This window comes from Leucoraja erinacea, chromosome 1, assembly GCF_028641065.1.
Source record: "Leucoraja erinacea ecotype New England chromosome 1, Leri_hhj_1, whole genome shotgun sequence".
In the NCBI taxonomy this organism is placed as follows: domain Eukaryota; kingdom Metazoa; phylum Chordata; class Chondrichthyes; order Rajiformes; family Rajidae; genus Leucoraja; species Leucoraja erinaceus.
This window is the reverse complement of record NC_073377.1, coordinates 102,007,767-102,024,004: the sequence shown is the minus strand read 5'-3', so window position 1 is coordinate 102,024,004 and position 16,238 is coordinate 102,007,767. Positions and strand designations below refer to the sequence as shown.

The 16,238-nt window shown below is 45.6% G+C and overlaps 1 protein-coding gene across 1 annotated transcript in view; it reads left to right on the top strand.

Annotated features, from left to right (window-relative positions):
- The window catches only part of fras1 (Fraser extracellular matrix complex subunit 1), a 515,676-nt gene that overhangs the window by 295,954 nt on the left and 203,484 nt on the right, over positions 1 to 16,238 (top strand). Inside the window, 4 exon segments of the mRNA XM_055640301.1 lie at positions 2,381 to 2,521; positions 6,510 to 6,653; positions 7,819 to 7,971; positions 8,089 to 8,235. Of these exon segments, the coding sequence (XP_055496276.1) occupies positions 2,381 to 2,521; positions 6,510 to 6,653; positions 7,819 to 7,971; positions 8,089 to 8,235 (585 nt within the window).

Genomic DNA, 16,238 nt, shown 5'->3' with positions numbered 1-16,238 from the left:
TTATATTTGTTTCAGAATGCTTTAATCTACGATAACTGAAAATTTCATTCAGTTCTCTTAATTTTTAAGAAAGTTATGGGCTTTTGACTGTCCACGATCACAGCTTTTTTGTTATGTCCATAGAAAATCAATAGGGAACAAGATGCTAATTTCCAAGTATGAAAATGGCCATAACTTTTTAAATACTTGAGATATGAAAGTGTATTAGGTGTCAAATTAAACTTCTTTTTATGCTTTATCTGATGGGATAAATTGCAGACTTGATTTTTAAAATCTCAAAATTTTGTAACATTGCTACTTTAGAAAGGAAGGGAAGAGAACGGGGGAGAGAAGGAGTGGAGACACTTTTATGAAGCCAGACAACTTATAATAAAGTTTAGCGGGCATTTTACATTACCGGTCGGTTTTCCTTGGTCCAGAAAACTCCAATGAGCCAATCAAGAGGAGCATATCGCCAATACGTGCTTATGTTAGTGAGACTATACTGGGCCAACAATCTCATAACTCTGTAAAACTGAACAAAATAAATGTTTGGAATCTATATTACCAGTTACATAAATATTTATTTTGCATCTGCATGAACACAACCCGAGTGCCCGGTCAGCGAAGGAGATTGCCTACGGCTGCCCTCGACTGCCTGTAACTACATAGCGACCCCTATGAGTTCAAAAGAGCTATGCCGACCAATTTTAACTCGCGGAAAATTTTCCTCGACCAAACTGAGGCCACGAGTATGCGGGAACTTCCCTCGAGCATGAAGGAGAGTTCCAGTGACCTCATAGGACCTCCTAGGACCACGTGTCGACTATGCTGCGAGTTTGAGTCAAGGGCTAACTCTTATAAACTCGCAGATTAGGTCGCTGTAGTGGGACAGCCCCTTAAGTTTCATTTGCTAAAATACCCATCACAAGCACAAATTACCGGCCACCATTCCTCTCCCGTACATTGGTATGAATATGTGTGTGTGACTGACTTGAGGGATTGATTACAGCCAGCTGGTTATTTACAGCACATCTGATGTTGTAGACCAGAGCAAAATAGTGTCTGTGTGTTCGATTTCCCTCGGGATATTGTTTTACCCATTTATAATTCCAACACCTTTATGCCGTTTACCACATCAGAAGAAGATCAGATTGCTATGAGATGAGTGAAGACAGATCCTTCCCAATGAAATGGCAACGGATTACGATGTAGTTGAACTTAATTATGTGGGATACTTTGCAATGTGATAATGAGATTTGTCATTTGATTCATTTGTATATTAGTTACATTTACTTTATTGCACCAATGTTAAGCTTCATCAAGCAGTGCGTTATAAATAGGATGACATTAATTGAATGATTTTACTTCAATTCTGCTCTGGCAGTTGTTGAATCTTGTTATTGTTATCTTGTTATACTAAAATCATGCACACATCCATGTACTCCAATTGCATTGCAAAGTTTTCTTTCATATTTGAGTGTAGATAGTGACTGCCCTTTCAATGAGGAGGAGAAAAAAATCATAACTATCTCCAAGGCCTTCTTAAGCTGATAATGATAAGTACACTGTGTAGCAACGATTTGAAAACATTGTCTGAAGGTTAACCTTTTCATGAAAATCGCAGTTGGCACTCGGGTTGTGTTCATGCTGATGCAAAATAAATATTTATGTAACTGGTAATATAGATTCCAAACATTTATTTTATTCAGTTTTACAGAGTTATGAGATTGTTGTCCCAGTATAGTCTCACTAACATAAGCACGTATTGGGGATATGCTCTTCTTGATTTCCTGTCTATTAAATTGATGAATTGCGATGCTGAGTTGCTTGCCGGTCGGCAATGTAGTTCTGTGAAACTATTCCGTATCTGTCACTGTTGTTCTTGGTGTCTGATGACAGTGCTGTGCATTTCCACTGCTTTAAGATCCAATTGCACAAATGCCTGACACAAGTCGTGTTATTGAAATGTTTGGGTACTGAATTACTTCCGAATGAATATGTTAGAAAAGCTATGTATTTTTGGCCTTTAAAATGTACATAAATATTGTAAGATACTCAGATTGAAAATGCATATAAATAGATAAATACGTAAATAAATAAAAGTAACGCAATTGAAAAACAGCATTTAGCAATTAGAGATTCATTCAGATCAGAAAATGTAAAATGCAAGCGAAAATTGTCTATACAAGGAAAATATAAGGTTGATTTTCTAGTTAAAGCAGTTGTTAAATTGTTTGGAGCATGTGAATAAAGTAGAATTAAATATTGTTACTTCTTAGATAACATATATTTAATAAAGGTAGCATGTGACTTGAAGGGTAAGCAAGAGATGAGTAGATTGTGAAGTACTGAATATTAATGAGTGTTTTGTGTGTGCCATCTCTTATCTTGCATACAGAGTGCCATTCCACTTGTATGAGCTGCACAGGGAACAGTCCCCAGAACTGCACAGTCTGTTTTTCATCGAGAGTCCTACATGAAAGCAAATGTCTCCTTGCGTGCCCTGAAGGATTTTATAGTCAAGACAAAGCCTGTTATTGTACGTCAGTTTCCTTCACAATTCTACTGTTCAAGTATTTCTGCTTTAACCTGCCTCTTGAATGTCTTGTTTCATTATTCGGTTTTGCATATTAATAGATGCACACGATTTAAAAATGGCCAGCCAGGAATATGAATCTTGTAGTTTACAAAAAACCGTTCTATTCAATTAGTTTTCTTGAACAAGGTAATAAGCAATTAGCTAAAGGGATCAAATGTTGTATGTCCAAGTATGCTGATGATACTAATATAAATTGCATTTTGAGTGTGGAGGAGGAAGGGATTTAGACAAACTGAGTGAGTGACTGAGGATGTGGCAGTGGAAAATAAAGTGGAACAAAATGTGAGGTTATCTACTATAGTGTACAAAACAAACAAGTGGTGAGACCGTGGATAGTCTGATGTTCAAACATTCACAAATCATTGAAAACCACCATGCAGGTGTAATAAGGAAGAAAAAATGTATGTTCTTCATTGTTACAAAAGCGTTTGAATACAGGGATGCTATATTCTTCCTGTAGTTGAATAGGGCCTTGGTGAGACCGTACCTGGAGTATTGTACAGTTTCCTATGAAGTGTTGTAGATACCATCGAGGAAGCACAGCAAATTTCACGAGGCTGGTTGTAGGAGTGGTGTGCTTAGCATTTAAGGAGACATTAAGTTTCAGGGCTCAATGGACTGGATGCAGGGAAGTTTATACCCAGGCCAAGGTAACTAAAACTTGGGGGCACGGTCTCTGAATCAGACTGTTAAATTCAGAGTTGAGGAAAATCAATTGCATGAGGAAATGAGTGGTGGCCGTCTGTATTGTTTCAATATACTACCACAGAGAGTTAGTCGTATTTTGTGCATTGACTTGGTCATTGATCAGTAGCAAGGTACAATGAATAAGTATGATGGGATGCCTCTGTTGGAAGATCATGATAAAGGTTGTAGCCTAAACAATCTGCCCCAAGTCTTGGCCTTTCACAGTAAACATGGATGACTTGGATGATGGAATGTCTATCTTTGTTTGAATTAGATGAAAAGTTAGCAAACATTGCAGGTTGTACTGATAAAATCAGGAATCCAAAAAGGGCTGCATTCATACCACAGTAAATTTGAGGTTTTTGAGATTATGCACTGAAATTTTCTTGCAACTTGGCATGAAATTCTAAGAATACTAAGCAACTTTGTATTTTTATTTCAAAACTGCAAATTTGAATTTGGCACAAATGTTCTCTTGAAGCTGATGAAATGCCATTAGAGTGTCCAGAATACAGTGAATATATTGCACTGCCATCTTAACATTCTGAATAATGTGATCTTAATCTAAGGTCCTGCCTAATAGTCTGCACAGAGCATATATCATGTTGTTTTATGTTTATGAAAATAGGATTACAGAATTTCATTTCAAGAGTTACACGAAGTTGGTGTGTAAAGACATTTAGTGTGTTAAGTCAGTTTTTTTTTTTTTTTTAGCTGTGTATATGTGGGGGTGTGGTGGGGGAAACCGTTAATCTCTTCCCTGTGCGGGGACCCGACTATTCCCTGTCGGGTCTCGGATGTCGTTGGGCCTAACATCGTGGAGCCGGCGGCAACCTCCGGCCGGGACTAACCTGAGGGCTCTAGTTGCAGAGCCTGCGGAACTGACATCGCAGAGCTGGCCAACTTTGGAGCGGGGAGAGCTGTGGTGGCGTGCGGCTGCGACCCGACTTTTGGAGTTCGGAGGCACCGGCCGCAGACCCGATGGACGGGAACATCGGGAGCTCACAGGTCCCTGGTGGGAGACCGCTTTTCCGAGCTCCGCAACGGCGACTTCTCCCGCTGGAATCGCGGGTTTAAGGACATGGAGTCGGGGCCTAACATCGCCCGGCGTGGCTTAAACGGCCTCAGGACTTACCATCGCCCGCCGGGGGCTTTAACATCAGAGCCCCAGCTCGCCTCGACACTGCAGTTGGACTGCTGGACCACGGGAGAAGGAACAAAGGGAAGAGATAAAGACTTTGCCTTCCATCACAGTGAGGAGATGTTGGAGACTCACTGTGATGGATGTTTATGTAAACTGTGTTAAGTGTGGGTCTTGGATTGTTTTGTAATGTAAAAAACTGTAGGAATGGAATGACAATAAATAGCATTCTATTCTATTCTATTCTATTTGTAGTTTATTGATGCTTATACATCAGGGTAGATATAGGCTGCTCAGTAGGAACATCCTCTGTGAAGATTTTGTACCCTTATAATGGTGAGTACAGTTGATTTACCTTTGCCACATTTTGTTAATACAGTCTAGCCTTAAAATATTGAATTGCATTGTGAAATATTGTTATTTAAAAGGATAAGAAAATGACAAAGCTCGCCAATTTATTGCAAGATGTATCTAGTGTGTGATGTACAGTAATTGTTTTTTTTTTCGAGAGTAATTCTCATGCAATTGGTACATTCATGCAACAGGCAATGCCTCACACCCCTTTCCCAATGGCTGTGGGATTGTTGAGAGTGTTACTGCAAATAAATGCATGGCTCCAGCTGGTGGTGTTCATGTATCCATTTTAGATCCCACGAAAAAAACAGAACAATTTTTCACAATGGGCTAACTCAAGTACTGTAGCAATGGAATAGTCTAGTACATGGGTCATTATTTAGTTTAGTTTATTGTGGTGATGGAGTATTTTAGTGCATAGGGCATTGGAAAGGTACAAGTAATTAAAAAAACACCTTACTGAATGTTGGGCTTACTGCTAGCAAGGTTGGAACATGGAAGTGAGAAAGTAACGCTACAGTCACACACGAGTGTAAGCCTCTTCCCTGTGCCACACCGGGACACACCTATTTCTCCCTCTTCCCCCTTCCGCCTGCATTCCTTCCTCTAGCTTCACAATTTGCAACTCTTTATTCCTTCTGCCTCACATCTTTTGTCTTTTCACCTCTGTCCTTTGTCCAACCATCTCCCTATCAACCCCCCCCCCCCCCCCCCCCCCTCACCTGTATCCAGCCAATTCTTGACAGACTCTGTTTTGCCCCTCCTCTCTACCAGTTTTCCTTCTCCCCCTTTGCTGAGGTGCAAAATGTGATTCAATTTTCTGTGGGTGGAAATTCAGAGCAAGAGGGCAAAACCTTAACATTAGAGTCAGGCATTAAAGCAAATGATGAAGCACTGTTCCATACGTAAGGGTAGTAGAAATCCAGTTTCCTCGTCATCAAAGGACTGTGAGTGTTGGCTCAGCTGTAAATGACAAAGGTGCATTTTATCAGTCAAGGGAATGAGGAGCTACCAAATATAGGCAGGTAAATGGAGTTTAGGTATAGAGTAGTCATGGTGCATACCACCATTTTTCCAATTTCGAACAGTGGTCACAGGTCATTTCAGTGAGTCAGATGGGTTAACATTTCCCCTTCCCATTCCGAAATATAAATAATAAATGGCTGGAAGTATATATTTGGGAAAGCCACAACTGTGGAGAGGTAAATAGATTGAGTAGATGATATGATACTGAGTGTTTAAGTCTCACTGTCACAAGGGTAGGAATGGTAAGATAATTGTTCATTTCAAGGCATGTACAGCAGACATTAACTCATTGCTCAAATCAGCTGGGAGGTTGGTGGATATGTTGGAAGTGTCCTTGTAATAATGGGTCAGGACAAGATTGGATTTAGTTATTGCTGCTCGATTGTGTGACAGTCCTTGCCTGGGTGATGTGACGAATGACTGCGTGTTTGTACTTTCACCCGAAGGAGGTGAGAAGAGGTATTAGATCACAATAATGCAGTAATGTCTCTTTTGGAACATTTGCTAGCACAATACAAACAGAACCTCTGTTAATACTCCATGCTGTGTATTTACTCATTGGCTGGTTGTGTATCACAATTGAGCCTGTTTTTCATGGTATGAACGTAACATTCCTGCTGTTTTATGTGTTCACAATCAACAAATTGGATTTATCTACCTCCATTAATGTAATACGATTTTCGGAGTTGCTAATTTCTAGCATTTTGTTCTCTGTTCTAGCTTGTCATCCTTCTTGCAAAGGATGTGACGGTCCCTCCGACTCTGACTGTATAACATGCCACCCCCATGCGACCTGGCTGAACGGATATTGCAGAACTGGCTGCAATGAGGGCCAGTACCTCAACCAGGTTGGATACTGTGTTGGTAAGTCAACAGTCTAGTTGTGTATCACAACTTGAAAAGCATCCCCTCATCTTGTTACACATCTGTCAGAGGTCCTCTGTACACCTTCTCTTTGTGTAGATGTGCATTTGTAACTGAATCACTGAGTTTCAGGATTTTTAGGGGCTGCAATTTGTTTTTTGGATTTTTAGGCTCCGACACTTGGTCATTTTAAAATCAGGATGTAGCCTTTCTGACTTATCAGATAGGAATGGAGAGAAGGTTGGATGGACAGGTTGTTGTGGGGTGCAGTGCAGGTGTTCATGTGAAGATCAGTATCATGGTTGAGGAGAGCATCTGGGATTTCCTGCCAGTGGCATTGACTGTCTCTGTCCTTGATAATCATAGAGTGATACAGTGTGGAAACAGGCCCTTCGGCCCAACTTACCCACACCGGCCAACCCCAACATGTCTCAGCTACACTAGTCCCACCTGCCTGCGCTTGGTCCATATCCCTCTAAACCTGTCCCATCCATATACCTGTCGAACTGTTTCTTATAAACACTCTTGATGAGTTTGCCATCTTTCCTGGCTCTCAGTGAAGTGCGACCTTGAGTGTTTTGAGCCACAGATGTGGCTGTAGAAGAAATCACATATGTCTTGGCTAAAAGTGATCTACTGAAGATGATGTTCCCAACCCAAGAGCATGAGGTTAACTTAGCTGAGTGCTGGAGTAACTAAGTGAAAAGACTTCTGGCCAGAGGCAGTGAAAACCTTGTGGCCCCTGTACGCTGGTAGTTTGCAGGTTGTCTGTGAGGTGAGGTTTGAGAGGAGGTTCCGTCACAGGGTGTTTGGGAGCCATAACATGAATCTTCTTGGAACAAGACTAATGTTGAGGCTGAATTTTGGGACTGTATGTGGGGACAGGCACAGGAGCTCTTGCCCACTGACTTTGTCAGCCCAACCGCACATCATGTCCTGCTTCTGTCCCCAGCTGCGACCCACTTTCTAAAACCTGGCATCCTACCATGCACCTGTTCCACATTCACGAGCTGCACCCTGGCCCATATTCCCAACTTCCTACTCCTGCAGGACATCTGGTTATATTCCTGATTCACAGCACCAGTGGCATTCTTTATGAGGCAGAGGCAGAACTTGCTACACAGGGTGAGCAGGACCCAACCAATATTGTTTTTGTTTGTTCCAGAATGTCAAACAGATTGTCAGCAGTGTGTGGCCAACCTTCAACGCACAGGTAGCGTCTGTCTGAACTGTAAGATACCACATGGGTTGCTATTTGGAGACCACTGCGTGTCCCATTGTCCGAGGGGCTATTTCATGAGCAGTGGTGCTTGTAGAAGTAAGTGACAAGAAGGAAAAAAAAACTCTTGATCATAAACTTTCATAGATTGCATTTTATTCTTATGTTGATCAAATAAACGTGCTCAATGATACGTCTTATCTTTGGCTATTCCAGGATGCCATTCATCATGTAAAGCTTGCAGAAGTGAAGGAGCCTATGGTTGCACTGAATGTGAAGCTGCCCTGGTTCTTGCCCACAATGGCATGTGCTCGAGTGGCTGTCCTCAAGGATATTACAGCAACAGTGACCAGATCTGCCAGTGTACGTATCTATTCCACCATGCTCTGTTTGATCCTCAGCCGTTATATAATTACACCTTTAGTCTTTAGAGATATAGCGCGGAAACATGCCCACCGAGCCCCCGCCGACCATCGATCACTCTGTACACTAGCACCGTCCTACACACTAGGGACAATTTGCAATTTTACGAAAGCCAATTAACCTACAAGCCTGGGGTAGACACAAAATGCTGGAGTAACTCAGCGGGACAGGCGGCATCTCTAGAGAGAAGGAATGGGTGACGTTTCGGGTCGAGACCCTTCTTCAGAGTCATGTCAGGGTAGTGGGTGGGAAAGACATAGAATGTAGTCGGAGACAATAAGACTGGTGGGAAAACTGGGAAGAGGGAGGGGATGGAGAGAAAGGGAAAGCAAGGGCTATTCGAAGTTAGAGAAGTCAATGTTCATACTGCTCGGGTGTAAGCTACCCAAGCAAAATATGAGGTGCTGTTCCTCCAATTTGCACTGGGCCTCACTGACAATGGAGGAGGCCCAAGACAGAAAGGTCAGGTTGGGAATGTGAGGGGGAGTTAAAGTGCTGAGCAACCGGGAGATCAGGTAGGTTAAGGCGGACTGAGCGGAAGTGTTCAGCGAAATGTTCGCCGAGCCTGCGCTTGGTCTCGCCGATGTACAGAAGTTGACACCTGGAACAGCGGATATAGTAGATGAGGTTGGAGGAGATGCAAGTGAACCTCTGCCTCACCTGGGAAGACTGTTGGGGTCCTTGGATGGAGTCGAAGGGGGAGGTAAAGGGACAGGTGTTGCATCTCCTGTGGTTGCAGGGGAAAATACCTGTGGAGCGGGTGGTTTGGGTGGGAAGGAGCGAGTTGACCAAGGAGTTGCGGAGGGAACGGTCTCTGTAGAAAGCAGAAAGGATTGGAGATGGAAAGATGTGGTCAGTAGTGGGATTCCATTGGAAGTGACGAATGTGTTGGAGGATTATATGCTGGTGAACCTACAAACCTGTACAACTTTGGACTGCAGGAGGAAACCAGAGTTGCCCTCATTCTTGCCCATAATAGCATGTGCACGAGTGATTGTCCTCAAGCTCATTAGAACCATAGACCGGATCTGCCGTATACATTTATTTTCTCTAAGATGGCGCGGCCAGGTCCAGTGGCCGTCATGGTAGCTCCGCGGAGATTGTGTGGTTTTTTTAACTTGTATGTTCATTTTAAGTTTATTTCTTTCTACTAACACACTAGCACTAACAACGTACGACCAGAAAACACTGTTAAAACTAAACTTTAGAGTAACCCAAGGCCTTTTAGACACGTTACTCACCGATCTAGCATGGCCGCAGAGATCATAAGAGTGCGCAGCGGAAACAACAATGGGAGCCCGGCTCCGGGAAAAAGTTGGAGAAAACATCGAGGTAAGCGGGGGTGGATTGGGAATAGGCTGAGAGCCCAAACCTTCTGTCCAGCTCTGCCCAGCATTCCTCTGGCGAACGTCCAGTCCCTGGACAACAAGCTGGAAGACCTCTGGGCCAGGATCAGATTCCAGCGGGACATAAGAGAATGCAACATCTTCTGTCTGACGGAGATATGGCCGAACCCGCTGGTGCCGGGTCAGGTAATCTGCCCAACTGAGTCCTTCACTGTTTTCCGCGCGGACAGAACGGAAGAATCCAGGATATCCAAGGGTGGTGGAGTTTGCTTCATGACCAACAATAACCGGTGCAACCCTAGGAATATTAAGACGCTTTCTCGTTCCTGCTCGCCGGACCTGTAGCATCTGACTGTCTCATGCCGTCCATTCTACCTTCCCCAGGACTTCAGCTCAGTGATCATCACCGCCGTCTACATTCCACCGCATGCGGACACCGACGTGACACTATCGGCCCTACACGATGTGTTATGTCGACACCAAAACAAGAACCCTGATGCGGCTATGGTGGTGGCTGGAGATTTTAATAAGGCAAATCTCAAAAAGGTCATGCCTAACTTCTGCCAACACATCACTTGTGTCACCAGGGGGGAAAGAATTTTGGACCACTGCTGCACGCCGTTCAGGAAATGCTACAAGGCCGTTTCCCTCCCTCCTTTTGGGAAATCTGACCACGCTGTCATTTTCCTGCTGCCGGAGTATAAACAACGGATGGTACGGGAAGCGGCAGTGACGAGGGACGTAAAGCGGTGGTCTGACCATTCAGAGGCCAGGCTGCAAAATGCACTGAGTGATGTCGTCTGGGATATGTTCCAAGCAAGTTCCAGAGATGTCCGTGAGTTCGCGGAAGCGGTCACGGACTTCATTGTAACAATAGCCGATAACATCATCCCCACGGTAAGGGTTAGCTCTTTCCTAATCAAAAACCCTGGGTGGACAGGTCCGTTCGCATTGCCTTGAATGCTCGCACCGCTGCTTACAACTCCGGCCTGGCATCCGGCAATATGGATGACTACAATGCAGAGTCCTACTGACTGCAAAGGGCGGTGAAGGACGTAAAAAGGGGGTACAGGGACAGGATGGAGTAGCAGATGGAGCAGCGGGACACCAAACACCTTTGGCAGGGGATACGGACTATAACTAACTACCAGAGCAGCCCCCCCCCCTCAACCGGGAGTGCTGGCACCTCCCTAGCTGATGACCTGAACTCTTTTTATGCACAATTTGAGATGGTCAACATCATCCCTAGCTCGCTGGCTAACAACAACAGCACCATCGGGCTGGCTAGCGAGGCTGGAGGGAGGTCCACCACTGGGGATGTGCACACAATCTCGGTGACCGAGCACGACGTGAGGAGGGCTCCGACGTGTGTGAACTTGAGGAAAACTGTAGGCCCAGATGGTATACCTGGGCAAGTACTAAAGCCATGTGCTGCTCAGCATAATCCAAGCTCACCACAATATTCAACCTCTCCCTGGCCAAGTCCGTGGTCCCTGCCTGCTTGAAAAGATCCACCATTGTACCAGTGCCAAAGAATACCTCACCAGCCTGCTTGAAAGCCTACCGACTGGTGGCCTTCAGCTCGGTGGTCATGAAATGCTTCGAGAGGCTGATCAAGAAACACATCTGTGCCTTCCTCCATCGCACCATGGACCCGCTGCAGTTTGCATACCGTCCGAACAGATTCACGGACGATGCGTTCTCCCAGGTTCTGCACACCGCTCTCTCTCACCTTGACAGCCAGAAGGGGGGCTACATGAGGATGCTGTTCATTGACTTCAGTTCAGCTTTCAATACCATAGTCCCCACCAGACTGGCTGAGAAGCTGCTGGAACTGGGACTGAACACTCCCCTGTGTGCCTGGGTCCTGGACTTTCTCACTGCCAGGCCCCAGGTGGTCAAGATGGGGAGACATACCTCCAACCCCCTCACCCTAAACACAGGATCCCTCCAGGGTTGCATCCTTAGCCCCCTACTGGTCTCCCTGTACACACATGACTGTGTGGCCAGGTTCAGCTCCAACTCCATCATCAAGTTTGCTGATAACACTGTGGTAGTGGGCCTGATCTCCGATAATGATGAGAAGGCCTACCGACCGGGAGGAGGTGGCTGATCTGGCACTCTGGTGTCAGGACAACAGCCTCCTCTTGAATGTCACACAAATTGTGTGAGCATGTGGAGCTGATTGTGGACTTTGGAAGGGTTCAACATCCGAGAACGTACACACCACTGGAGATAAATGTGGGACTACTGTGGATAGGGTGAGCTGCTTTAAATACCTGGGAGTCCACATCACAGAGGATCTGACATGTACAACACACACTGCTGCACTAGTGAGTAAGGCAAGGCAGCTCCTTTACTACCTCAGGCAGCTGAGGAAATTCAGAGTCTCTCTGAGGATACTTCAGTGCTCTGGGGCTGCAGAAAGCATCTTGTCCGGCAACATCACTTTGGGATCTGCTTTGGGAACAGCTCTGCCCAGGACAGAAAGGCTCTGCAGAGAGTAGTGCATTCAGGTACAGCACTCACCCCCCTGCAGGACATATACACCAAGACGTGCAGATCCAGAGCCAGCAAAATAATGAGGGGCCCCTACCACCCCAGCAACGGACTGTTCCAGCTGCTACGGTCCTCCGACGCTGTGAAAACAGAGAGGATGAGACGGAGTTTCTTCCCACAGGCCATCAAGACTGTAAACTCTTATCTCACCCGGGACTAATTTACTGTTGTGTCTTTAAAAAATAAAAAAAAATTCTAAAATGTAAATACTGGTTCTGTTCTGTTCTGTTGTTTTATTGTTTTTGCACAATCCGCAGGCATTGCCTCTTTCATTTCACTGCACATCTTGTATGTGTATGTGACAAATAAAGTTGACTTGACTGACTTGGGTATGCCGTAGAGGGATCTGACCCTCGGCCGTTGTATCACTCCACCTGCTAGTTGTTTGTGGGTTTGTACTGTGGGGTCAGGTGGTGATGGAGGGTGCTGGAGTTTCTAAACTCCTGCACCAAGCAAAGTGCCTCAGTGACCAGTTGTGAAAATAAGAATGTTGATGGTCTTCTGATTGTGAATGGTTGCAAAATTTGTGAGCAGATGCCTTTAAATGGGGGACCATCAGTTCATGAATCCATGTCGGAAATGTAGGTGTGGGTGGGGATGACTGTTTGTGTGATGTGTAGTTGCTTATGTTGGAGAACGGTACGAACAAAGCAGACACATTCCTTGCACAAAAAGCTGGAGTAACTCAGCGGGACAGGCAGCCTCTCTGGAGAGAAGGAACAGGTCGAGACCCTTCTGAAACGTCACCCATTCCTTTTCACCAGAGATGCTGCCTGTCTCGCTGAGTTACTCCAGCTTCAGTTTAAACCAGCATCTGAAATTCCTTTTTACACACATTCCTTGCACACAGGATTTAATGTTAGGCATCTCACCAAGGTAAAAAACAGATGCCTTATCACAGAAGCCTAACAAATCAAATCTGCCCCTTCTACAATGCAAAGGCCTAGTCAATTGAATGCCTTTGACTATGTTGTTGATCTGACATAGGACAGCAATATCCCTGGACCCAAGGGTTGGACACTCGGTACAACCTCTGAAGACTAATTCTTGTGCAGGAAAAAGTGGCTCTGCACATTTTCAGGTAGTCACTGACAGACATAAAATACTGCAGTGGGTCAAGCATCATCTCTGGAGAAAATGGGTAGGTGACGGTTTGGGTCAAGGCCCTTACAAACCTATCCATGTTCTCCTGAGATGCTGCCTGACCCGCTCAGTTACTCCAGCAGTTTGTGTCTATCTTTGGTATAAACCAGCATCTGCCGTTACTTGTTATTACATTTCAGATAGTCATTGATGAATGTCTGCTCAAATAAGAACCTATTTGTAGCTTTTCTGCCTCCTACCGGTGAAGCTGTCCATCTAATTTGTTGAATCTTTTTTTCTTCTTTGTTTCTCCTTTTCTGAAAGTGTCGCTTTCTGGTCGGAGAATACCAGCTGCTCATTCCGAGCATGATTTCCTGTCTCAGGCCAGACACTAAAGGTTCCAGCTGCAGATTTTATCGCCTTAAAACCTGATACCAGCTGGCATGCCTCCAAATAGATTTACTGAAGGGCATAACGGGCAACCCATACGATGCATTCAGCCGATCAGTGTGCAAGCTCAGTTTGAACAGATGTGACTGGCTCGCAGTCACCAGCAGGAATAGTGGGAGCCTTTTCCCCAGCCTTGCATTAACCAAGATGTTCAGAGGCTATTTGTAACAACATTCAAATATTAGGAGAAACCCGTGCATTCCCTGAATATGTTGACATGCACCAGGTGAAAATCTGCCTTAAGGGCCTGTCCCACTTACGTGTCCTTGGCACGCAAATTACGCGACCTCACGGTCATCGTATGGCCGCGCGGGGCCGTTCCCACTTAGAAGCGCGGAGGGGTATGTAGTTGTGCGCTACATCACGCAAGGCTCCGAAATGTTTGTAGTGAACAAAATCTTTGCGCGCCAACAGCCTGTCGTGGAACTGACGGCCAAAGTGGGACAGGCCCAAGACCCTGGTGCGACGCATCATCTCACCTTCAACAGCAGCAGAAGCAGGCTATCGATCGCCGAGCTCGGCCTGGGGCTCACAACCGTTGCAGTCCGATTCCGCCCCACTTCTACTCCCAGAGCAGGGGCCAAGAATATTGAAGATAGACACAAAATGCTGGAGTAACTCAGCGGGACCGGCAGCATCTCTGGAGAGAAGCAATGGGTGACGTTTCGGGTCAAGACCCTTCTTTCAGACTGAAGAAGAGTCTCGACACGAAACATCACCCATTCCTTCTCTCCAGAGATGCTGTGGTCCCGCTGAGTTACTCCGGCATTTTACGTCCATCCTCAAATGACATCACGCGCTCCAGACGGCTGTGCGGTCGAATGAAGTCGCGTGGGACCGTCGAGGCTCAACACGGCCACGAGGTCGCGTAATTAGCGTGCCAAGGACACGTAAGTGGGACAGGGGCTTTAGTCTGTGAAAGACGGCGCTAATTAGCATCTCATTAGCAGACGGCAACCAGGATTCCTTGCCAGTTAGTCAAATAAATATGGAAACAATTTACTGATCTGTTAAGGACAGTAAGTGCAGAAGTTTCTCAGCAGGTCAGGCAGCATCTCTGAAGAACATGGATAGGGTCAAGATCCTTCTTCAGACCCCTCTGTGATTTCACTGATCAGATAGTTTGATAAACATCTTGAGATCTCTTGGAGATGCAAGAAATTGCAATCTCAAGCTGGAGTGGATGGTACCCGAAACATCATCTGGTCATTCCCTCCGTGGGTGCTGACTAACACGCTGAAGTTTGTGTTTTAGTTCTTTTAGTTTTTAGGGATACAGCATGGAAACAGTCCATTCAGGCTGCCAAATCCATGCCAACTATTGATTTCCTGTTCACATTAGTTCTATGTTATCCCACTTTCTTATTCACTCCTGACAGAGTAGAGGAAATTTACAGAGGGCAATTAACCTACAATCCCATGCATCATTGGGATGTAGGAGGAAACTGGGTATGCACAGGAAACTCACGTGGTCACAGGGATTATGGGGAGAAGGCAGGAGGGAAACATAGATCAGCCATGATTGAATGGCGTCGAATTGATGGGCCGACTGGCCTAATTCTTCTCCTATCACATGACATGACATGAAGAACTTGCAAACTCCATACAGATGGTACGTTAAGGTCATGATCAAACCTGGGTCTCTGGTGCTGTGAGGCAGCAGCTTTACCAGCTGCGCCACTGTGCCAGCGAGAACCTCTGCTGTTTTTTTGCTTGAGATCTCATTAAGTTGATTGAAATTATTTGCTGTGCAATTGTTGGCTTAAGGGCCTGTCCCACCAGCATGCGGTTGCATGCGTCTAGCGCGACCAAATGGAAGCAGAGTTCGCGCTACGTTCGCGGTAAGTACGTGCAAAGTTTGCGCGCGACGTAATTTACGTAAAACTCGCCAATCAGCTTGACAGGAGGCAGGCCGACTGAATTTGGACGTTGCACGGCGTCAGACGATGACCTCATCGTGCAACGGCATGCCGGGTGGTGATGTCATAGCGCAATGCCACGTGCTAGGCGTACGCCGTCAAGACATTGCGTACGGCGTCATGACGTTGCGTACAACGTCAAGATGCTGCGTACGGCCGTTGAGACGCTGCGTTCGCCCATCGAGGCGCTGCGTACGGCTTCAATGTGGCTGCGGGCCGACAGGCCATTGTCGCGTGGGATTTTCGGACAGTGCAACATTTTTGGAGCCCCGCGCGATGTTGGGACCAGTCCCGCACAACTCCATACGCCTCCCACGATCGAAGTGGGACCGGCCCCATGAGGCCGTACGCCTCAAGCGACCACATTTGGTCATGCTAGACGCATGCTATCGCATGCTGGTGGGACAGGCCCTTTAGTCATTGTACTCAAAATAACTCAATCACAAATTGAAAAAAAAAATCCCTTGATAGCCGTTTGAGAATGTTACCGCTTTGTCTGATTAACACATACTCTTAATAAGGAATGGGGATGTGTTTGATAATGGAAATGTGTCCTTTTTTAAAAAGCTCTTTTGACGGGAGAGGGG